This window comes from Anguilla rostrata, chromosome 8 (assembly GCF_018555375.3).
Source record: "Anguilla rostrata isolate EN2019 chromosome 8, ASM1855537v3, whole genome shotgun sequence".
NCBI lineage: Eukaryota > Metazoa > Chordata > Actinopteri > Anguilliformes > Anguillidae > Anguilla > Anguilla rostrata.
In genome coordinates this window covers 35,648,893-35,672,206 of record NC_057940.1, presented here as the reverse complement: position 1 = coordinate 35,672,206, position 23,314 = coordinate 35,648,893, and the positions used below count along the sequence as shown (strand labels likewise).

At 42.7% G+C, this 23,314-nt stretch overlaps 2 protein-coding genes and 1 long non-coding RNA gene across 7 annotated transcripts in view; 1 reads left to right on the top strand and 2 right to left on the bottom strand.

Annotated features, from left to right (window-relative positions):
* Nucleotides 1-4,310, bottom strand: part of LOC135261549 (poliovirus receptor-like) — a 58,263-nt gene extending 53,953 nt beyond the window's left edge. Inside the window, exon 1 of one of the 2 annotated variants that reach the window (XM_064347989.1) lies at nt 3,862-4,310. In XM_064347989.1, coding sequence (XP_064204059.1) covers nt 3,862-3,946 — 85 coding nt within the window. In that variant the 5' untranslated portion in view covers nt 3,947-4,310. The remainder of the gene's footprint in view (nt 1-3,861) is intronic. The other variant, XM_064347990.1, reaches the window with a different exon arrangement.
* Nucleotides 4,311-14,512: 10,202 nt separating this feature from the next.
* Nucleotides 14,513-19,179, bottom strand: tcf19l (transcription factor 19 (SC1), like). Of its 3 annotated transcripts, none has more exons than XM_064347965.1 (5): nt 18,994-19,179; nt 18,853-18,907; nt 17,721-18,330; nt 16,484-17,495; nt 14,513-16,130 (listed from the first exon to the last, which is right to left on the bottom strand). In XM_064347965.1, exons 3-5 carry the CDS (start codon nt 17,986-17,988, stop codon nt 15,821-15,823), a joined length of 1,590 nt encoding a protein of 529 aa, XP_064204035.1. In that variant the 5' UTR covers nt 17,989-18,330; nt 18,853-18,907; nt 18,994-19,179; the 3' UTR covers nt 14,513-15,820. The 3 variants fall into 3 exon arrangements, with proteins under 3 accessions (XP_064204035.1, XP_064204036.1, XP_064204034.1); XM_064347966.1 differs by having other exon boundaries at nt 19,000-19,179; XM_064347964.1 differs by having other exon boundaries at nt 18,853-19,179.
* A 27-nt stretch (nt 19,180-19,206) lies between these two features.
* The window catches only part of LOC135261547 (uncharacterized), a 29,938-nt gene continuing 25,830 nt past the window's right edge, over nt 19,207-23,314 (top strand). Inside the window, exons 1-2 of one of the 2 annotated variants that reach the window (XR_010331981.1) lie at nt 19,551-19,614; nt 22,202-22,438. This is a non-coding gene — a long non-coding RNA (uncharacterized LOC135261547). Of the gene's footprint in view, nt 19,615-22,201; nt 22,439-23,314 lie in introns of both variants that reach the window. The other variant, XR_010331980.1, reaches the window with a different exon arrangement.

The following is a 23,314-nucleotide window of genomic DNA, read 5'->3' as shown; positions in this document are numbered from 1 at the left end:
AAGAGGAGTGATGCAAACAACAGCAGAGAGATAAGATGAAATAACCTTTCTGTTAAAAAGCCCCATTGCTCTCTCAGTAATTGCAGCCTGCCTCTCTCCCTGCCCTTATACGGCGATGGAATGCCAACGTGATGACCTGGCACCGCTTTCTAAGACCCAGCTGCCAGGCCGCATGCAAACATTTACACAGAAAAGGCCGAAATATCGTCAGACACAAAAAAAAAAAGAAAAGTAAAAATCACACCGGCACGGAAAAGTCAAACACAATTAGCCACGTAACGTGTGAACCGCGAGGCCCAGATTCCTCGAGAAAGGACGGAAGGGGCTCAGAAGCATATGCTGCGTTTCCCCAGACGACCATCTTTAAAGGAAATCTTACAACATTAGGGGAACACCTGGTACTGTCCCCTTACACCAGAGCTAACATTAACACCCCCCAGAATATTACGATTAGCCTGTGGAAGAGAATGTCCTGATAGGATATGCATCACATGACAAACATGTGAAGAATTGTCTGAATGGGCCACAGACCAGAGGAATGGAAGATTGGTCCAACATCCAACACGCTGTTCCCTGGAGCGACTCCACCAAACATCCAGAGCAAACAGGACACCAGCGGGTCGCCCCATCTGACTGTGGCTGGGCCACGCGGCCAGCTGAAACAGTGATGTCTGAGAGGTTCCACCCAGATGGATGGCACAGCATAGCAACAGCCCGGCAACCGGCGTCCCTACTGACCTCTCCCACTATCGCGATCCCAGCTGAGGATATCACGTTCCATGACAGTACAGTACAAGGAAGCAACGTCCCCGCAGACAGAGTTTCGGGGGAGTCAACCCTCTGAATATTTTCTTGGTGACTCACTCCAGGAAAAAAAAAACTTAATTAGAATCAAACCACAAAAATTTGCAGGGTGATAAATCCTCCAAGTTCCCGGAATATCTGGACTTTGGTCAAAAACGTGGACGTGTGCAATCTAGATGGAATGCATCGCTATCCACCATTAAACGACCAGCCCTGTTATCCTGAGGATACTGGACTCATCGCTGCTTACACATTTGTGGTATGTGGTAGCTATTGTTAAGTTTTTGTTCATTTTCTCTCCTTGTTTATTAAGTTTCAGTGAGGTGAGCAGAATTCCTCATTTACACCGGGTCTTTCATTTAATGGCAGAAGATAAACACAAGATGAATCCAGAAATACATTTCTCATACCAAAGCCCAGATGAGCGTCTATTTTATATACATTGCAATCAAATATACTACAGAAACTGTCACACTCAAATCAGGCTAATGAATGTATATATTTATCTCCTGCACAGGGTCTAAGTGGCAACTGTTTAATGGCTTAGACCAATTCAGACAACACCACATGTTTCTAAAAGCTTCCAAAGATTTCCAAAGGGACAAAAGCTTATACTCAGTTTAGTTAGGGTATACCTACAATGCTTTTTATGATTATTTTTTTCTGTAAATGCTTTTACAAATTCTATATGATTTTTGGTAGTTTGTGCATAACAAGAAAATGAAAATGAAATTGCACCTTGTTTCAGAATTACTTTTTTATTTTAGTCTCAATTTAGAATAACATCAACATTTACTTTTAGTAAAAAAAAGAAGCAAGAAAATCACAAATAATAAAAGAGAATATTGATAGAATCTGACGACTGAAACCTGAACATAAGGTTACAAAGAAAACCACATTCACCATTGTGCGGATACAATCACCATTAAATTTAAATGAACTGGGTGTTGTCTATAGACACATCAGATAACTGCTTTTGTCAATAATTGTATCCCCCTTCACATTACTAAATTGTCTCAAAAGAATTCGATGGGGAATATTCTATGGAAGAGATGGGGTGGGGTAATTTCACGGGCTTTTTCATTCATTAAACTTACGTACAAACATGTATAACAGATAGACGGTAAGCTAAGCTAGTTGTTTAATACCACCTGTTGACTGCTCTGACTCGCCTATTTCCCACAAACTGCAGGCTGCCGTCATTAACATGATCTGTATCCATGTATCTTGTTTAAGGAAAACAAATAGTTGAGCAAACACGATGCTGGAAAAAAGCCCGTAATGTGGACTGTCTTCAGTCACAATCCCCTGCTGTTCAAAACCGACGCTAAAACGACGCCAGCAGGCCCCCCATCGAAGTATTCATTGAAAAGGTCTCCATGACAACATGGTTCAGGCTCTTTTGACCCACATAAACAAACCAAGCAAGAAATAACTCTGAAATAAGATTATCTCTTGCAGCCAGATTGCATACAATTACTGAATTGTTTTCAGAGGCCAACATAGAAACAATAACGATTAGGCTATTTATTTCACCTTCATTGCAACAAAGTGTCCACGCAAAACGAACTGCGTAAAACAATAAAAATGTGTCATCTCGAAACCGCGTTATACGTTTGTTGCACTGTAGGCCTACTTCCATTAAAATTCGGCGTTTTGTCTTTCATAATATAGCGTAATCGTTTAGCTTTGCAACTTTCGGTCGGAACAGTAAACTAAACGAATAGCAACTCGTTCAGTTTTACTAGGAAACGTCCCGATTTCCCGGAGTACACAAACTAGCAAGTTCTGGGTGGCTGCGCAATATGACTATCTCTGTCGGAGCAGTAATGAATTGCGTACTACTATCGTCTTGCTAAAGCCAAAAAGGGAGTTCTTCAGTAATTCAAGTAAATTGGCATATGGCAGATTCCCAGGTTTAATTATTTTTAGAAGCACATATTATACAACTGCACATAATTCTGTGAGCACACATGTAATGTTTAACCATAACACGGTGTGAAATAGTAAGAGATTCGAGTCGACCAGACCCAAAGCCCGTACAAACTGACGGTTACTGAGTTGCCTACAGTCAGGTGACAGACGCATCGGTGCACCTGAGAAACGGGCCTTATACAGTCTATAGAGACGCGCACTCTTCCAGGCGAGTTTGAAAGGTTAACAGCAGCACAATTTACAAATACCCAGCAAAGGCATGTTATTTGTGACCATACAGATTAGTAGTGCCCCTTTCACAACAGCTTTGATTATTTATCACAGAACTAGTGAAGGCGTGGAAGTAAAGCTTCTAGGCTACTTTAGGGGCAGAAGAAAATCAGGTCTTTAGGGGGAAAAAACGCGCGACAAATGTCCATAGCTAACTATTGCTCCAGGGGACGGAAATTCTATTCCCCAATGAGAATAACTAATTAGCTATAAAGGACGGACACAAAATCCGTAGACAGAAATAAATGCAACACTGGCCAACGCATTCAACCACCATGTTACAAACGTGAGATAGCCTAATCCAATCCCAGTAAACAACAGGCTGTCAGTGACAACACCCTGTTGCGTTTCGTTCTTCCCGTTGCAAATTTCTGAAGTGGAAATAATAGAGACATTCGAAAGAAAAGCAAGTAATATGAGAATAAGAGAATATGGAAACATGGGAATTTCTTGTTGGTGTCGACGCCGAAAAGGGAGGAATGGGGAATACATAATCACACCTGCTGGTTTCCGTCGTAAAAATTACCCTAGGAAGCCGCACCTTGAGTTAAACATGGCGTATCGAAACTCTGGATACGAGTTAGATAGTGTAAGCCAGTGTAATAGCCTAGAGATAAGGGAACTAAAGCAGACCATTCACTATTTAATGTAATGCAATCGAAACAGCTGTGTGTGTGCGTGCGTGCGTGTGTCCGTGTGCGCGTGTGCGTGCAAAATTAGACATTTCAAATAATTAATTTGTGCAATCTTGACCGTGCGGTATAAACACAAATGAGGCGAAGACGCATTAGCAAGTTACAGATTGTCCTCCTATCCAAGATATAACGGTAGGGCTGCATCACATTTTCTTACCTCCAATTATTATGAGAATGAACCCCATAGACAGCCCACAGTTCTTCCTAAAGTCGAGGCATTTTCCAGCGTAGTCTCTCGCCATAGTCTTCCACTGGAAAGTGCGAACATAAAATCCTCACCAGCGTAAAAACAGAAGATTTGTGTTTAAAATTAAATTTATCTTTTTTCTGAAGATCTGTTCAGATAATATACGCAACAAACAGTAGGCTACTACGCCGAAGTCCGTAAGTTGCAGTTTCGCGCTCGATATTTCTTGTCGCGTAGTTGTCTTTCTTGGTGTACCGTTGCTTTTAGGAAATAACGGTAATTTTGAACTCCTTCCCAACCGATCACAGGCGCGACTGCAGACGGCGAAATGCGCACAGGTAGATCCAGTATGTCACTGATACGTGAGTAGCGGTATAGGATAGCTACTACTACGTTCACCGTGCCGATTAGTTTGACTGTGACTCTGCTGCACGTTTGCCTGTGGTAGTGGTTTGCCTTGATCGTGATGTCACTGTAACGTCACGACACCGTAACGTCAAGATGTATAAGGTAAGTTTGGGAAGTTCCCACGGCTTTCTTATTTTTATGTATCGGGAGTTTATAATGATTTTGTTTACCCCGTTTAGCTGGGGATTTCCACGGTAACGTTACAGTAATGTGTTGTCCTTATCGGAAATGCCTTACCGTTTCGTTTTTACTTTGATTGCTAACCTTTTTGTGATGTCTCGTTTGAGAGTCCAAATAACTGTGAGATTGAATTACTAATATTGTAAATATATTAAACACATACAACACTGTAGTATTAGACTATAATTATAGTTTATATCAGAGGTCAAGGCTACATATCTGACTCACTGTTTCACAGAGTAGCTTTAGTTCCATATAGAACATGACCTATCGGCTGTTTTCTCTCAGTTCGGCTGTATTATGCTGCCTCGCTTTGCATTTGCCTTTGTAAATTCTCTGCCAAATATCGTTGAATAAGCAAGAGCACTTTTGCCCTAATATTTTATTAATGAGTCATATATTTTAATTGCCTTTTTTCTCGATGGTGCCAGGAATGAGATGCTAAAACGGTGATTGACTTCGACAGGGTGAGAGCTCTTTGACTGATTCTTGCTCTGTGCAAGATCAGCTCAGTGCTAATGACACTTAAACAGTTAAGGCCCCATAGCCTAATAAAGTCACATGTCGATAGCTGTACTGCACAGGATTGTCACATCTATGTCACTGATTAGTGCAGATACTGTGTGCCTGACACAGTCCCGCAGTGACTGTTTTTCCCACTTGTTCCACTCAACAGCTGATTGATTCCTGAATGTTGCACGAGACAGTGGCGTGCTTCATTCATTCAGTTATACCTACCCTTTGCACTGCTGTAGATTTATACAACCTGCGGTAGATTAAGCTTCAGGCTGTTTATGCTCAGAACATTTGTATACATCACGCCCACCGGAGCTATCTTTGGTAGTGACTGAAAAAGCTAAACTAAACTCCTCACAGAGGAGGTGGGCACAGACACGTTTCTGGGGCTTTCTGTAAAGGTACCATATACCACCCTGGACCCAAGACACCAACCGGCCATTTTCAGAATGACCCCTGAGGTCAAGATAAAATTTGTCTGAAAAGAAAGGTGTTGGATTAATGTGCTTTCTCCACAGGAGGAAGGCGTAGTTAGCAGCACAGTTTTTTATCCATGGTCGCCCACTTTGTTCTTTGAAGTGTTATTCTCCTTTTGGCCCTCCCTTCCCATTTTCTCTCCTCAGTGACTCTTCATCCTTCTTCCCACTCTATCATTAGCACCCCCCTGCTCCCACTCATTCCCCCTCTCCCCTCTTCTTCGCTCCTCTCCCTCCCTCCCTTGTCTTTATTAGCAGAACTGTAACTAAATGTCCATCTGGTAATGGCGTTCCACGGGGCAGGCAACACTGTTCATTTTAATTAAATACATTAAAGGGACGTAACAATGTGCAGTTCCAGAGGGCGAAATCTCACATCTCCCTAAACAACCCCCCCCCCCCCCCGCTCTTATATTCTGTTTATTTTAGGGGCTCTGTTTACAGTTAAATTGTGCTCTCTGGGCACTTTTCTCCAAAGTGTATTTTTCACCTGCTGATTTCAGTCTTGCTATAAATGGGGTGTGTAGGAAAAATGGAATGTAAACAGTGTGTGTGTGTGTGTGTGTGTGTGTTTTTATGTGTGTGAGCATCTGCACATTCAAGTGCCTTTCACAAATGCAATGTGTTTTTTCTTTATATTTTTTATTTTTATTTTTGCAACACAGGGTTTCTGAAGTCACCTTCCAATAGCCATCTTGCATATCGTCTCCTCATCAGTGCTGCTGGTTAGTTGCCAATACAGGGGACTGACGAAACAGCACTTGCGCAGTTTCGGAATGGAGTCTGGCACAGTTTTGCAATGGTGCTGCTAGTGGCTCTTTCACCAACTTCTGAATGCCCCTGAATGTCTGTGTACCTGAGATTACACTGCTGTGGATTTGCAGGACCTCCTGTAGAGGAAGCCCCAGCCCGCTCATTCCCCAAACATAATGTGCGTATTTTAGGGGTCGGCGGGCCTCTGCGTTGTTCCTCGTCTTCTCCCTGTATTTCACCGTCGATGCCACAGCGGCTCCGGCTCATCTGCCGGATTATCGATGCCCTCCACGTCAGCTTCTCTCCGTCCGCCGCCCGCTGCGCCGAGAGACGTGGCGAGAGGCTCCCATCGATCCGGCCACATCTGCAAAAAACTCACACCGCGCGTCTAACCCCCGAAAACAGAAACGCGGTTTCGCATCACACAGAGCTGGTGAAGAAATGTTAGAATTATTCTTTTTTAATTACGTGCGCTTAAATTATTCTGCTGAATGGGTTTTAGGTATCTGAGCTTTTTTTCTCTGGCTGATACGCAGCCTTGCATAGATCCCGTCAGGCTTATGGGATATTTTAGCTGAGCATGCAGAATTGTTTCTTACCTGGCTGAGTTTTCCAGGAAGAGGAGTCAATAGCAGGGAAGAGCAAGCAAGAGATGTCTGTTCATAACATGAGGAGCTACGAGCATTGTATGTAAACTAATAATGTTTCTCCATAAATTATGCGTATGCCTACTAATGTTTACCCATGAGTATTATGTTTCATTATACTATTTGCTACATGATTTGTGTGAACTGTATGCAATAAAGCCCACATTCTCTTGGTACCTGTTATAACGTTCTACAGAATGGTGGTAACCTGGGAGATCTTTGAGTATGTTCTCTCCCCAGAAATGCAGTTGATGTCGTAGGCATGAGATTGGACAACTGCAGATCAGCAAAACAGACTAAAGAATGCAGGAACTGATCACTGTTCCAAATGCAATCATGTGATCTACAATGCAAAGTAGTTCCTTTTATACAGCATATAATTTTCTGTTCTTTTTTCATACACATAATGGACATACCACATTGGAGGATCGGACACCTATAACCATTCATTTTCATGAAATATTGTCACAAGTTTAAAGGATTAACACCAGACACATATTGACACCTTGGAAAAATGAAAATAGTAAGAGTAATTTTTAATTAGAAATTTAGTTGGCACAGCGCTCACAGCTATAAACAGGCTTTTGGATGGAGTGTGGCATTAACAAAGGATCAGAGAATTGGACAGAACCCCGTATCGAGTGAAAACTCCTTTCCTGGCAGCTCAGGCTACGTGCTTTTTGTTTACACTTGACTTTATCTGAGTGCAGGTTCATAGCCGTGGGCTTCATGCCCACTAACTCTCTTGTGAATGGTATGTTTTTACATTTGTTACGTGCCAAGATGGCTTATTAAAAAATCTTTCCTTATATTATCTAGAGCCTCCCCCTGTGTGAAATCCTTGGCAATTTGATTTAGTAACATTACTGTTCAGTACGATGTTAAATACATTTTACACAATTTAAAAATATATTTATCTATTCACATTTTCATTTATGTTTTATTTTGCACGTGTAATATGCATGCAAATGCATGTGTGTTCCTGCTGATCCAAAAGCAGCAGACCGACATGAGTACTTGTGCAGCTGTCAGTCTGCACATATTGTCTTTGGTTCCAGCTATTTCAGCACAGAATCTCAACGAGCATTATATTGTACATTATCCCATAACTTCCTATCATATTTCTGTTTCCTGTTCAGGGCAAACACCTCGTTTTTTCACCACAAGGTTGGAAAAATAATAGAACACCCCCTGAAGGCCATAACCCCCTCTTCCTGCTACATCATGGGTCCACATGCACTGGGCTGTATTCAAAACTCCCTTGCTCCAGTACACACTTTTTACTGGTTCATGCTTCCTTGATGTACCTCAGAAATTTTGATAAATTCTTTGGGCTTCATTTTGGTGATGTCGCCTTACACGGGACCCCCTTAAAGCAAGTCGCTGCATCTGAAGAGGTGAATATGCTCCTAAGGAATATAGTGTCCGTGAGAGGAAGCTGACGAGCGCTCCCTCACTGATTCTGCGCCTCGCGCACTAGCGGCACAAAAATGGCAACCGTGCATTTTTCATTGTGAGGAAATGCTTGGTTTCGTTTCTGTATAAATTCAATTCCCCCTCGAAATGTGACCTTGAAATGACACTCTTCAGTTTCTCATTTAATTATGTGTTTATTACTTGCTATCTGTTCTGCTGGTTTTCCTTTCATTTTCGTTTGAATTACGGCTTGCAGTGTTTAAGCACGTTTCTCTCCACAGCCGTGTTCCCTGGTGAGAGAGAGCGGCGAAATGTTCAGCGAAGGCGTGGTACTTGAGCTGGGGTTGTCTGGGAGGGGGCAATGGATTTTTTAGAGTTGATTTGATTTGAGTCTGTTTTTCCTTCATTTTTTTTATATGTTCAGAATTATTTTTGTGTTCATTTTGAATAATTATTTATGACTCTGTGAAATCTATATTGGGATAATAACATCAACCTTTTCTTGATTTTGTGGTTGCGAAAGATATTCCGTTTGATTGATTCAAGATTCCTGATTACTCTCCACCATTGCCTTCTAGCCACTATCCTGAAAGCAGGCCTCTAGGATGCTATGCAACCATCTGCAATGCAGAGAGCTCGGTAAGCACTACCAGGCTAGGAATCACTTTGCACACAGTGAAGTGCTCACTCGCTGAGCGCTGATCCGAGGCCAGTGTTGCTATGGGGAGACGGAGGAGACGTTCTGAAATGTGACCATGGAGTGAATTCTCTACATCTGGAGGAGGAGCGAGTGACCTATCCTGGCCCAGCTCCCTCTGGCAGCTTTCCTTTTATCTTGTCCCGCTGAGTTTGGGTGGGAGCAGTCTATCCACAAGGCTCTACCTGACAGCAACCTCACATACCTTGACGTGCTTAATAAATACATCCATCATGTAACACCTTTCACTGCTTTCCACAAAGCCCTGGACAATCCATCAGTGCCAGCCAACACAATAAGCAAAGCCTTTGAGTCTTTTAAGTATTATCGCGGTAATTTATAGGTGTGTACTTTTAGCTCCTCTTTGTAAGTATGATTATGTTAAATTAGACCTGGTGGGTGTGTTAGGGAATGCAGAACCTCAGCGATGAGTCCAGTCAAAGCTACAGTATTATTAACTGTCATATTGTATTACTCCCACACTCATTCTCTTTGTTCCATCTGAAACATAAGTCATCCATCATAGTTAACTATTAACTATACAAGTATGCGTAATTAAAATACATTGCACTAAAGCTTGACATTTTTTCCCCGAACTGTTTGCCAGATACCTACTAAACTGATTCTAGCATGCCTCGCTACACAGGGAGTTTTCAATAACCAGATGTTCGCAATAGATCATCACACCCCATCTGAAGGATGGGTCCTCAGCACCTAATGTGTGAACACTGCAACCTGCTGGCAGGAGGAATGCAAAACAGTGCCAGTCCCAAATAAATATTTGCTCGCACCGTTCTTTCCTCGGCTGGATGACAATTCCTCGTCTTACTTATGTGTTTGTTAAATGAAGCTGAAGGCGTGATGAAGGGTTGCCCATTAACAGTGTAAACATTTGCGCTAATCTTTACGGCCTGCGGCGAACGCTGCATTTGTGTCTTTTCTCCGCCCGCTCGAACGATCTCAGGCTGCCAATCCAGACGTTACTTCAGGCCGGCAGGTAATGTGCTTGTTGACATTAACCAAGCGCTGGGGAATAAATCTACGCATAAACTGAACACAGGATAACAGGTTCGCGCATAAACTATTGGACACAACGTAACAGGTTAATGTACAACACCCAGTCCCTAAAAGCTCCAGAATGCTTGCAGGTCAATCGATACAAACTGCACTCTCCTCTGTGAGATAATATTGACCTCAGTAGATGTGGGGCTGTTCCATCCTAACAACACGTCAGAGCCAAGTTCCCAGAGACAAGCTGGGGGTCATTTGGCTGGTATTCTATCAATAAAGGCCTTTAGGCAATGTTTACCAGTACTTTTTTTATGAACGATGATGCACATGGATTGTCGAACAGCGAAAAAACTAGCTTGACTCTGCAGGATATCACTGGTTCAGTACACCATGGCAGTGTGTGATGTCCGACATTACATTTTCAAAATTTGTATATTTACCTTTGCATGTAAGCCTAGCATACATTATTTGACTGTTCCCTGTGCAAACTGAATGAGCCATCTATTCAAGTGAATTCATGCAGTAGCTGTTTCTACACAGCCGACAGACTACAGTAACCGATCCTCTCACTGTTATTTGACACTCCGTTTCACGTCTCTTGTGAGAGCTGCAGATGAGAGCGCTCTTTTTTTTTTTTTTAGTTTTTCGTGCTAGCAAACCGCGGACGTGCATTCTTGGTTAAAGCAGTTATTCAAAAAAGAAAAAGTCCACCCGGAGGATGTTGGCACGCTGTCGTTGTTGTCAAGTTGATTGATATACTTGTACTGGCCATTTTCCCAGAACTGTTTTAGCCTACTTATGCATGCTCTCATGAATGAAAAATTTAACTGAGCCGATATGAAGACTGTACTGCCCTCTACTGGTGTAAAGGCACACTCCAAACACCTGCCCAGAATGTTTATCAGTACTGTTTGAATTGAACCATGTCACTCTTCTTTTTTCCTTGATTGCTTCCTTCCTTCCTTCCTTACTCATTTTCTTACTTACTTCCTTCCTAATTATATATTTTATCCAGAATGTGCTAGGCTTTCCTCTGCTCTCTTCTCCCTGTTTTGGGGATTCAAGTCCCTGTGGCTGCAGAAAGTGTTGCTATGGAAACACAGGCATTCGAATTCTCACAATGGTGAGGCTGCCAGGGTTTTTCTTCCACGCCTCTGACTCTGTATCTGAACCTGAAAGAACATGGAGGCAGAGAGCACAAGGCCATTATAATGAATCTGGCACACAAATTATTGTCCTCAATGAGCCCTATGTTGGTTCATACCTGATAGCAAGCTTCTCTCTCTCTCTCGCCTGTATTGCTTATTACATAGTGTCTTATTTTTTTATCACACATTTATCAAAAATAAATAAAATAAAATAATAAACACCATGACCTGTTGGAACACAGGTTTATATAAGCAAACTTTCATACAAACTAACCTTGTAAATCATTACACAATGACCAACAGGTTTGCCTGTTTCTCGGTGCACTCATTTCACTTTCACTTTTATGAATAATCAGTTGATTCCAGCAGAGCGGTAATCTATACGGTATCCGTGTTTTCTATAGTTAGTATACACACACACTCACACACACTCACTGTCTCACATGCTCATTCTGACAGCCACACACACACACACACACACACACACACTCACTGTCTCACATGCTCGTTCTGACAGCCACACACACACACACACACACACACACACACACACACTCACTGTCTCACATGCGCATTCTGACAGCCACACACACACACACACACACACACTCACTGTCTCACATGCTCATTCTGACAGCCACACACACACACACACTCACTGTCTCACATGCTCATTCTGACAGCCACACACACGCACACACACACACACACACACACATGCACATACATACAGTCTCTCACACGCTCATTCTGACACACACACACACACACATACATACAGTCTCTCACACGCTCATTCTGACAGCCACACACACACACACACACGCACGCACATACACACAGTCTCTCACACGCTCATTCTGACACACACACACAATCGGGTCAGCCGCTCGCTGAGCACAGGCCCCCCTAATAACCCCGTGTACATCTCTCCCAGCCAGCCGGCTATGAGTGCCCTGAGGCCGGCAGCTGAGCTCCGGGCTGCATCCTTCCCTCCGCAGCCTGCCCGTGCCCCGAAGGTCATCCCTGACAGCTGGAGCAGGCCAGAGAGGGCAGGCGAGAACCGCTGTGCACTTGGCAGCCAGCGATACTCCTTTCAGCCGTTTCTTTTAAAAAAGAACTACAGCGATGCCATGAGAAAACGGCCGTGAACGCGTTTGCTCGGACAACTGTAGCAAGCGCACATAAATCAGGCCTCCGCTGTCCAGCGGCTGACGGCACTCTCTGTGTAGTATATCACTCCAAACTGTTTCTCTGGGCTACGTTTTCAAATACTTCGATTTTTTCCCCCCCATGTTCCATTTTGATACACATAAAGGGATGGTTGTAAGGTAAAATTACTGTTCATTTTTCAGAGAGGAGCACAAGGTCCTCTAAGGAAATTGTAAACATCTATCAGATTTATCTTTGTTTCAGTAATGTTTTCCTCAAGATGAACTGTGTGAAAGCTTTTTTATTTATTTTACATTGCTATTTTTATTTATTTACTTCTTTGTGGCGGCGGTGGTGGGTGGGGAGGGTCGTTCTTTTAACCACAGAAATTTTTAATATGAGATAGTGAGATGTTCCCTTTTTATCTTCAAATGCTATGCTGTTGCCTGTTCTGGGGATAACCAAGTCCCCAAGTGCCTATCTGTGATTTATTCGCATTATTTCTCTCCATACATTCAGTACACGACCCTCAATAATACGCACGAGTCATGCGGGGACTGCTAAACAGCTCGCGCATTGTGGTAGGGGTGGCGGTGTGGCAAACTGATTAGAAAACTAGGTATGAAACTCGGAGTCTAGTAACAGGTATGACATTGTTATTCTGTCCTTGAGCCGGCCGCACAGAACATCAATTACTTCAGCGAACATCCTGTGGTATAAATGCATAGTTTGTAAAATATGAGAAATGAAGTCTGCCTTTGATAAGGTGCTGGGAAAATAAAATATATGAGGACCCTAATGAAAATTTCTCTGCATCTTCACAATAACAACAAGTTTGTTATGGATTCAGGAGTTAACATTTTCAGTTGGCATTTTCGTGCAATAAGTAACAACGTTGGCTTTATAATGAATAAACCTACCTTTGGACTGAACAGGAATTTCAAACCTCACACCGACTGCACCTCATTAGTTTGGCTGTGCTTTCCTTCTTTCGACTATGCGCCCGCTACATGAGCTTCTCGGGGGAACTGTGCTGATATTTCCTGATGGTGGAGCTTTCCTTTGGAAAAGCGTGCCTGGGTGGATAAAGTTACTACATTGGCTATTAGGATAGATGTGGGTGTCATTTCCAACAGAAGCAGTAATTGGCTGCTCGAAGGACTCAGACCTGCACCCCACTCAGCCTCCCCAAAAGAAGTACTGTGATGTAATGGTCCTGAACCTAATTCTAAGAGATCTACTACATTGATCTACATTTTACTTTTTTGTTCTCAAACAGTTTAACGAGTTCAGCATCACTGTAACTTTGTGAAGATATAGTGTGTAATGCATGCATTTATTTCATAGTCAAAATTAAGGACAAATATTGATTGAATACAGGCCAGTTTGTTTTCCATGCCATAAAGCATTGAGTTTTCTGGTCCCGAAAGGCAATATTATGAGATGAGTTGAATGAAAACAAAGTTCTTTCAATATGGGCTTGAGGCAGTTGGAATGGTTATGTCACTTTGCACAAAATCAGTATTTGTAATAAGTCTTGTAAGGTCGTAACAAAGATTTTATGAACAACATGGTTTCTTTCTCCATTGACAAAATGTGTGCGACAGAATGGTTGCGAAGGCCAAGTAACATTTTTTTGTGCAATCTCCATTTTTCAGTTTCCTGTTTTGTTGATTTTGCTGTTGAAAACTTAATTGCATCATACCTTTTCATAAACTTACTTTTAACCAGTTTGTAACCACAACCTAATTAAACAAATTCCTGTGATCGCTCAGGATCAATGCCAAGGCAAGGAGTGAAAGAAGTGTCCGTATTCAAGTGACAAGTGAAAGAACATTCTGCATCAGTTACACTTTGAGCAGTTATCACACCCTATATACATGCAAATTCCAGAAACACTCAAAGCCCTATGTATGCAGGTGAAGAATTCTTAATGTGATCGTCGTTTTGAGAACACTGCAATGAAGCTTCGCATTTTTGTTACAGGAGGTAATCATAAATCCTTTCCTGTCATTTTCAGAAGTAACAGGCATCTGTACGCATATAAGTGTAATCAACCTTTAGATGGCACATTTAAAAAAATTCAATTTCATTCGGAATGTGTGACATTTTCATGGTGGTTTCTATTCAGTCAGTGTCAGGTAAACGTGGTTCACAACAAGACTAACTCAGTTAGGCTTGGTGTAGGCACAAAGACGATACTTATCAGGACAGATATGTCTTTCAATATGTTTATTTTTCCATGATAGCCAAAACATTATGAGCAGAAATCACAGATTACACTCTTGTTGGCGGATCCCTCAAATCGAAGTGAACACTCATATTCAAATTTATATATACCAACTAACATCTATCGATATGCTCGTTGGACATGGATATATATTAAATACAGCATTAGAAAGGGAGAGCACAGGTCATTTGAAGTAGTTATAATACAAAATCTCGCTTCACCAAATTCCACAGTAAAAATGAAGCTCTGATCAGCATCTTTTTTTCTTTTTTTTTTTTTTAAACCACCAAGAAAATCAACCCATAGTGCCCGAAAATGATTGCCTGTGCTGGAAATCAGACATCTCCCAGCACCCCTGGTATTCTCTTAGGTTACAAATGGTGGAGACAGGTGCTACACTGATGGCAGATCAGCATCCCTCTTTTCCACAAAATGGATATGGGTTCGGATGAGATCTCTGGTACCAATTAAGCCAATCCCAGATCATTCGCTGGTGGTTACATTTGAGCCATAACTAACTCTCTACTGCATTTTGAAGGACTAATTATTGGGAGAGGTGGAAAGTCCAGGGGTCAGAAAGTAAAAATCCTACAGTGCCTTTCTCCCACCCATGAATTCAGCCAGCTTATTTCACTAATTAATTATCTCTCTGGGCTGAAGAATTGTGCTAATTAGCAAATCCAGGGAACAAAATACTGGGGGGTACTTCTACTTACTGAACCTGGATTGTCCACCTATTGTTTTGTCATAACAGTCTGAGCATTAGATAATCAACACCATCAAACACATTTATAAAAAGTCAGGAAAGGCACTGCTCTGTAAGGTGTTTTCACAGACGCGCGAAATCTCCTGCGTGCGCTAGGCACAGCAACAGGCTGTCCGACAGCCACGCTTTGCTGAAACGGCTCCCAGTCCCTGTGCTCAGACTGCCAATGCGCACATCGCACACAGTCAGATAAGGACCAGAGCCTCAAATGAAATTTCAGAAATGGCACTTGGTCCCTGTCTCTTGCTTGGCACCTGCAAGCGGCAATCTGTCAGGAGACAGTCTTGTATCCGTTTCAAGCACAGGACAGAGAATGGGCTCCAGCCCCAACAATCACCCGGGCAACGTCCTATTATCAAGGATTCGAAAGAAACAGTCGCTGAAGCATGTACAATCGGAACAACCATTGGGATTCCGTTCGGTATGGATTGGGCAAACTGCATTGTGCTGTAAGCAGATGGTGTGATGTTCCGGCTTCTGTTCGGCGGAGGTGGCGATGTGGAATGTCCGACCCGCGCGCGGGGTTCTCTCACCGGCAGCCGCAGTGGAAGTCCGCGCTGGTGTCGATCGCACGGGACCCCTGGGCGCGCTCGATGCAGTCCACGTGGTACCAGGCGTCACAGTCGTCGCACTGGATCCACTGCACCGTCTCCTGCTGGGGCAGGCGGCAGCGGGCCGAGGCGCAGGGCTCCTCCCCCCGCACCCTCTCGTCCTCGGAGGAGGAGGAGGACGACGAGGAGGAGGAGGAGGAGGAAGAGGAGGACGAGGATGAGGACGACGAAGGGGAGCACGTGGGCGGCTGAGGGAGCGGGTGCTTTCTTGGCCTGCCCCGACGTTTACTGGCGAGGGAGAGAGGGGACACCAGTTAGGAATAGGCTGGACAGTGCTCAGTGAAAGAGAGAAATGTCAAATATGCATTGTCATGAAATTAAATTGACAACAAATACAGATAAGAGAAATAGAAGGACAGAGGACACAAAATTTAAAACACCAAAAGACTTTAGAAGCAAATCTTTAGGCTATGTTATCATACCATAAAATAACAGGAAAATGTGTCTAGCCCAAAGGTTTTAAGATATGTTTTAGGATGGTTTGATGCCAAGTTTGGCTCTCTTGATCTCATTTTGTGGTCAGCCCACAGAAATCACAGCCTAGATGAGAGCTCCACATGAGCAAACAAAGGCGGACTCACCCACTATTGATGCGCAATCGAGTGAACTCCCCCCTCTCCCTGTCCCCGTCTCCCTCATACAGCCTCAGGGACGGGGAGACCAGCGTGTAGTTCTCCCCCCCCACCACCATGGAGGAGTAGACGGGGGAGCTGTGGGCCCTCCTCCTCCCTCGGGAGGACAGGGGAAGCGCTTTCCTGGCGGAGTGTGGCAGTGGCGGGGGGGCCCTGACGTCCGGGCCCACCTTCAGGTTCCACCGGAACCCCTGCCTCTGGGCGGAGACGGCGAACACGTGGCCGGGCTTGGCGCTCACCCGCAGGGCGGAGCACGGGGCGCCGCGGCTCGGCTCCGGCTTCAGGTCGAACTGCCCGCGCGCGGCCTGCCTGCCGGCGGCCTGCTCCGCCTTGGGCCCCCAGGCCTGGAAGGCCTCCGACTCGGACCTGCAGAGGCGCCTCCGCTTCCTCCCCTTCTTCCTCCGCCGGTCTTCCGCCTCTCCGTTTTTGTGCATTTCGTCCGAGCTGTCGTCCTCCAGCAGGACCGTGTGAGCGGACTTCCGCCTGCTTTTGGAGGAGGGGGGCACGGACATCGACGCGGAGACCGAGGTGGCGGAGGGAAAGGATGGTGGGGTGGAGGGAGGGATTATGGACCGGAAGGTCGGAGAGGAGGCGGAATTTTGGTGCGTATTGTTTTTGTCTGTCCTCTTGAAAGTCCAACAGCTCCCGTTCATTTTGCTCAGGCTTCCGATAGAGTTCAATATGACAGTTGCCTTGTTTATGGACAGGGGGGAGAGATCTAAATTTGGTTCCGTCTTGGGGTCCAGGCTGGTCCTGATTCGGTTCTGAAGGTCGGAGGAGAACGAGCTTGCCTTTGGGACAGTGATGGCATCAAAGTCAGAGGGTCGAACCAGAACTTTCTGGAAGAGGAAGTAAAACTCGGGGCTTCCTCCTTCAGACTGCCCACCAAACGTGAGTGTGTCGCCATCGGAGAGCTCCCACTGGACACCTGGTTGCAGGCGAATTTCATTCACCCATGTGCCTTAAGAAGACAGGGGGAGAGGTCAGTACTGCAGAGACCCACTGCCTGCACTACAGAAATAACCAAGCCAGGTACTTACTCGCATGAGTCAAATATCTTTTTCAAGCGCATCTTTGGTGTGATGTAACTATGTAATGGTATGATAAACAAAATGAGAGAAGAGGGCTGAGAATGAGGGAGGGAGAGGGAGAGACAGAGCGAGCCAGGACTGATAAAAACCCTCACCGTGGCTGCTGCGGTCCTTGATGAGCACCCTCCACCCCTCCTCCTTGGCCTCCTCGGCCTCCTCCCTCTCGGCGTGCAGCTCGGCGTGGATCCTGGAGATGGAGGCGGACTGCAGCACCACGTCGCACAGCTCCACCGTGCGCCCCAGGCGGAACAGCGAGTGGCTCAGGGCCGGCCGGAACGTGTACAGGTCCCGCGCCGCGTCCGTGGCCGGGGAGGAGGAGCCTATCCTCAGAAGCTGGAAGCAGGGCTGGACTTTCGAAAGCATGGCCGCTCCAGAACCGCACCCGACCCAAACTCAACTGACTGAACCAGGCTCCTTTTCTGCTTCACACTAAACTAGCCAAAGTAATCTAGTCTTGCACTCACAGTTTTATTACTATATCCCAATAGTCTGAATATATACTGCTATGTCCAACAAAGGCTTAACAGCAGATGAGTGAGACTAAACTACACAATATATTAAATACACTATCTGCTCAATCAGTTCTGCTCAATTTGCTTAGAGCACCTAGACATAACAACCCTAAATTGGCACACTATATAAGGTGATGCACAGCTTGGATAGGATTGGAAGATTTCAGAACGGAGCTTCAAAGTTGATCATTTTCTGAAAAAATAAAAAATAAAAAATAGGTGAAAATGCATACTGCCGTTTAAGAATATGCAATAATCCATTGGGCAGTATGTGACATGTCACTTATCCAAAAATGTAATTATAAAATACATAGCTACTTCGGTTCTCACATTAGACGATGTAATTATGCAAACATGAATCGCTGGAATTTCCTGTTTCAACAAAAACTACATGTTTACAATATCAAATTTTAAACTACAAATATGGAAAGGTTTTACTGACATGGACTGTACAAAGCAGGTAGTTAACTTGGTACAGTACAATAATTAGTCTAATGTATAATACCACACCTAACCAACTAGGCGTAAATGTCAGACATGGTTAATGCTACCATATGCGGGTCGTACTGTTCGTTGTTACAACAGAGATTGCACGATAAGAACTTAGCTAAATAAAAAATATTTCTCAGCAAGACAACATTTAACACGTATGGAAAATGCATTATGTTTGTACGAAACACAGAAATCTAGAACTAGCTATATGATCATGCCATACCTTCGAAAACAAAAGCAGGTTCCCACAAGCTTGTGCATATAGCTATCTTCTTTAGCTAGCGAGCAAAATGACAAGAAACCAATTATTTTTTGCTCCCGATAAATTACCTCGGTGCAGCAGAATGTACTCATGTGCACGCACCCTTACTCAAAATGCACGAAATGCATCAGCTCATTCTATAGCTATATTTTTTCTTAATTTTGTTCGATGGGTGGCTTAGCTGGCAAGGTGGCTACTTGGCTAGTTTTCGCGTTCTTTTTCCCAGGAAGTTCTTTGAAATTTGGCGCGCCGGGCTGGCTTCCTTGCGCGAGATCTCACTGGATTTCCGGCTCCGTTACCAGGGCAACGTGCATCAACATTTTGACAAGCAGCCATCTTTTTAGGTGTGTGAACTTTACTGAACTGTATACAGTTCCTTGTTAAACTGAGCGAATTTAGTGCCGATATTATTTACACGTTCTTCAGAACTCACGCGTGATTTTGTGATTGTGATAAAATCACACACATCGTAAAACTACAAATCTTGTTTTACAGATCTCAAACTATATATTACAAACTACAAACTTCGAGCTGTGGACACAAGAATACTAATGATTTTGGCTCTATTTTTCCTGCACGAAAAATCCACAGGTGTATGCACCAATCAAAAATAAGGTATCCACCGCCAATCAGGGGAGGATGAGCTCATAACCAATCAATGAGAACAGCAAAACGACAGGGAGCAGGAAACTGGACACGAGCGGACGCATGGCGTATGGGCAGGTGAATAATATAAGAGATTTTGGTATCTAATGAAAAATGTTGGCTATTCATGTCGAATGTAGATGATCAAACTTAAACATCTTGGATTAGTCGCTGGCAGTTAGGATAGCGTTTTAATCGGTAATTGTTGGTCAAGCAATGATTCAAATGGAATTGTCAAAGCAATTGTTCAATTGTCTTCTTCCATGAGGCAATTTTTGTTATTTGACACTTTGATGTGACTAAGAGTTTGAATGACCACATTGTCTTCAGATGGTAAAATGAAAAAACACAGGTTGAAGTTACTTGAAATCATTTAGGAAACATTGGGTTGCATTGCTTTGGAATAGTTTGTTTAATTTGTGTGAGCTAAGATAGTCGATATTGTTTCTTGTAACTTGGCCTAATTTTGATATCAGTTGGGGAGACCGGGGTCGGTTGTACCCCATTTCATCTTTTATGCGATTGCTAAGAGACCACTTGCTCAATGACCAGAACATTTTCAAATGAACAACTTTATACTGTCTATTAACTTTTGGTGATGTTCATGTAATTCAATTGCTAACATGACTTCAAACAGAATGAGGTCATCGGGGTAATTTGTGCCCCTTACTTTAAAATATAGAAAAAGGCACGATAGGTGATTTATTACCATTTTTAAATCATTGTACTCATTTAGACACATGTATTATTTGACCTCTAGTAGTAAAAACCATTAAATACAAAATCTAAGGACCCATTTTTATTCAAAATTCTGAGGTGCCAGGTTTCAGTTTCTCCTCGCTTGCTTTTTGCTGGCATCTCTTGTCTGCACACATCTTTGCCAGTCTCTCTCAAATATGCTTTGAAAAAACAATTGCTACACACACACACACACACACACACACACACACACATATATATATATATATATATATATATAGATATATAATTATTATATTATTATATATATATAATAATTTATATTTCAACAGGCCTTCTATGTGGGCAGGTCAGTTTGTCTGCACCAGCCTGAACATTTCATGGAATTTAATGTTGAATTAGTAGGCTCTGTTGCAGTTGTGCATGAACATAATTCAGGTAGTTTAAAACTAATGTATATGTTAAGTGACAATGCTATGAAAACTTTGTGTTGATTTTAATAGTCGGTGTTACATTAGATTACAGGCATTTAGCAGACAGACTTACACAACTTTTACAAAGCATTTTTTACATTGTATCCATTTATACAGCTGGATATATGCTGAAGCAATGCAGGTTAAGTACCTTGCTCAAGGGTACAACGGCAGTGTCCTTACCCAGGAATCGAACCTGCGACCTTTCGGTTACAAGTCTAGTTTCTTACCCACTGTGCTACACTCCGTCCTATGCTGTGTTGACTGTACCCTTGGCACAATTAACCCCATCTTCCCTGTAAAGTTTTTTAAAACTTATTTTAGCTTGTGCTTAAAACTTACAGTCAAGCTCATACTCTAGTCCACAGATTACAGTTTAAAATACGATGTGTTATGATCAATTCACAGCTAAACACAGGATGGTAGTTGAAAAATAGCAACAACGTAAAAAAAAAAATTGCCCCCATAAATCTGGACGTTTCTCCAAAAGGAGATACTCGTTGTGTGTTTTACTACTTGTCTTGACCCAGAAGTGGATGTTTCAAAAGGAGTAAAAAAAAAAAGGTACAGCAATTTAGGGTGTTTTTCATTGGGTGAGAACAGCGAGGGGACAACCAACCCCGGGGCACATATGACCCCGGTCTCCCCTACTTTTGATGGCTGGCCTAGATTTTGCCTAGACAGTGCTTTTTTTATATGTGAGTAACATTTTTCAGGTTTTATTTATTTTTATACTTTGTTTTGAGAAAGTGATAATGCATATAAGTGTGGGCTATGAGAGACATATAGGGCTAACTAACATTAATTTAGAAATGGGGCGTTGCAGGGTAGCTACAGTAGCATAGGTTAGAAATAGTTAATAGTAGAAATGGCACAGTGGTGAATTTTACTATTCTTACTGTAAGAAAAACGATATAACTGCAGTGTAGAAGTCATTATCTTGCGCTGGTTTCCATACGATCAGTAATGTTACATACTGTACCGAATGCAACACAGATTTCACTGTGTAATTTCAGAGTCATCTGTACTAATGTTACACATTCAGTCTGTAGACTTGTTGGCATGGTAGCTAATGTTAAACTTGGTCAAAGTGGCAAGAGTGAAACTGCCTAGTGTGAGAGTATTTTATTTGGATTTCAGTAATATCAATGAGGTTCCCGCAAAGATTACACAGTTGCAAAAGCAGTAGTTTCAAGCAATGCTTTAGAAGTTTCCAGAGTGGGAATTTGAACCTGTCTGTCACTCGTCCAACGGTCCCATGGGCAAATGCGCTATTGGCTGATGTAACTAAATGTCCAATGGGGAGATATATCTTTATGGACCTGGAGCATTTGTGATGATGCAGTCATCATCCCAAATGCTCCAGAAAAAATGAGAAATCCCCTAAGTTTGGGGCTTTATTGTGTGGACGTGTGGGGTTGTTTGTGAATTTTGTACAGAAATTCATGTTTTTAAGGACTAAGAGTCTGTGGTCATTGTGGTTACTTCTGTAGGGAACCCTGAAAAGTGCCAAATCTCGCTGCTCTATAGATATGGAGCATGCTGCCTTGGCTGGATGGCATATTGTGGCCCACAATGCTGTGTGTGTGCAAATGGAATGTGCACGCACACAGCAGCCATGTGCAATGTAGCGTCGTAGCTGGGCCAGAGAAGCGCCAGAATTGATGGGCAAGCGTGCTTGAATCATGCCTCCACTGCACCAGCTTTGAGAGGAAAAGTTGTCAGATTTGGTGAGTAAATTTGTTTAGCTAACATGTTATTTTATACAATTTTAAATACAATATTTTATAAAACTTCATTATTGCTAATGTTAGCTATGGTTTTGTTTAATTATAGTGCTATTATTGTTTTTTAATGTTTTTATGATGTTGCAGTGAGCAATGCTAGGGTTGAATGGTTTTAAGCTAACAGTACCTACGTTAGTTTTAGAATCTTAACTTAATGTTAGAGTACGTGTTTTAGCTTAAAGAAAGGTTGGGACATTGGTTCTTTTTTGATTTTGGACAATCCAAAAATTTTGTATATACTAGTACAGGTACCTATGACCATAAAAGGATATGGAATATATACATATTTTTTCAGGGAAAACATTTTTTTTTTTAAGGCCTCAAATATATTTTTTAGCATTTGTACTATGGAATTCACAGTCTTGACTTAGTTTTTCCACAATTTTAAATCAGTAATCACATGTTTTCAACAGTTCCTATGGCTTCAATTACGTTTTAGGGCTCAACTTAGGGTTAGGGTTATGAAAACGATAAGTCTGAGGGTCGAGGCAAGTTCACGGCTGTGTTCAGCAGGTTAAAGAAAGGTTGGGACATTGGTTCTTTTTTGATTTTGGACAATCCAAAAATTTTGTATATACTAGTACAGGTACCTATGACCATAAAAGGATATGGAATATATACATATTTTTTCAGGGAAAACATTTTTTTTTTAAGGCCTCAAATATGTTTTTTAGCATTTGTACTATGGAATTCACAGTCTTGACTTAGATTTTCCACAATTTTAAATGAGTAATCACATGTTTTCAACAGTTCCCATGGCTTCAATTACGTTTTAGGGCTCAACTTAGGGTTAGGGTTATGAAAACGATAAGTCTGAGG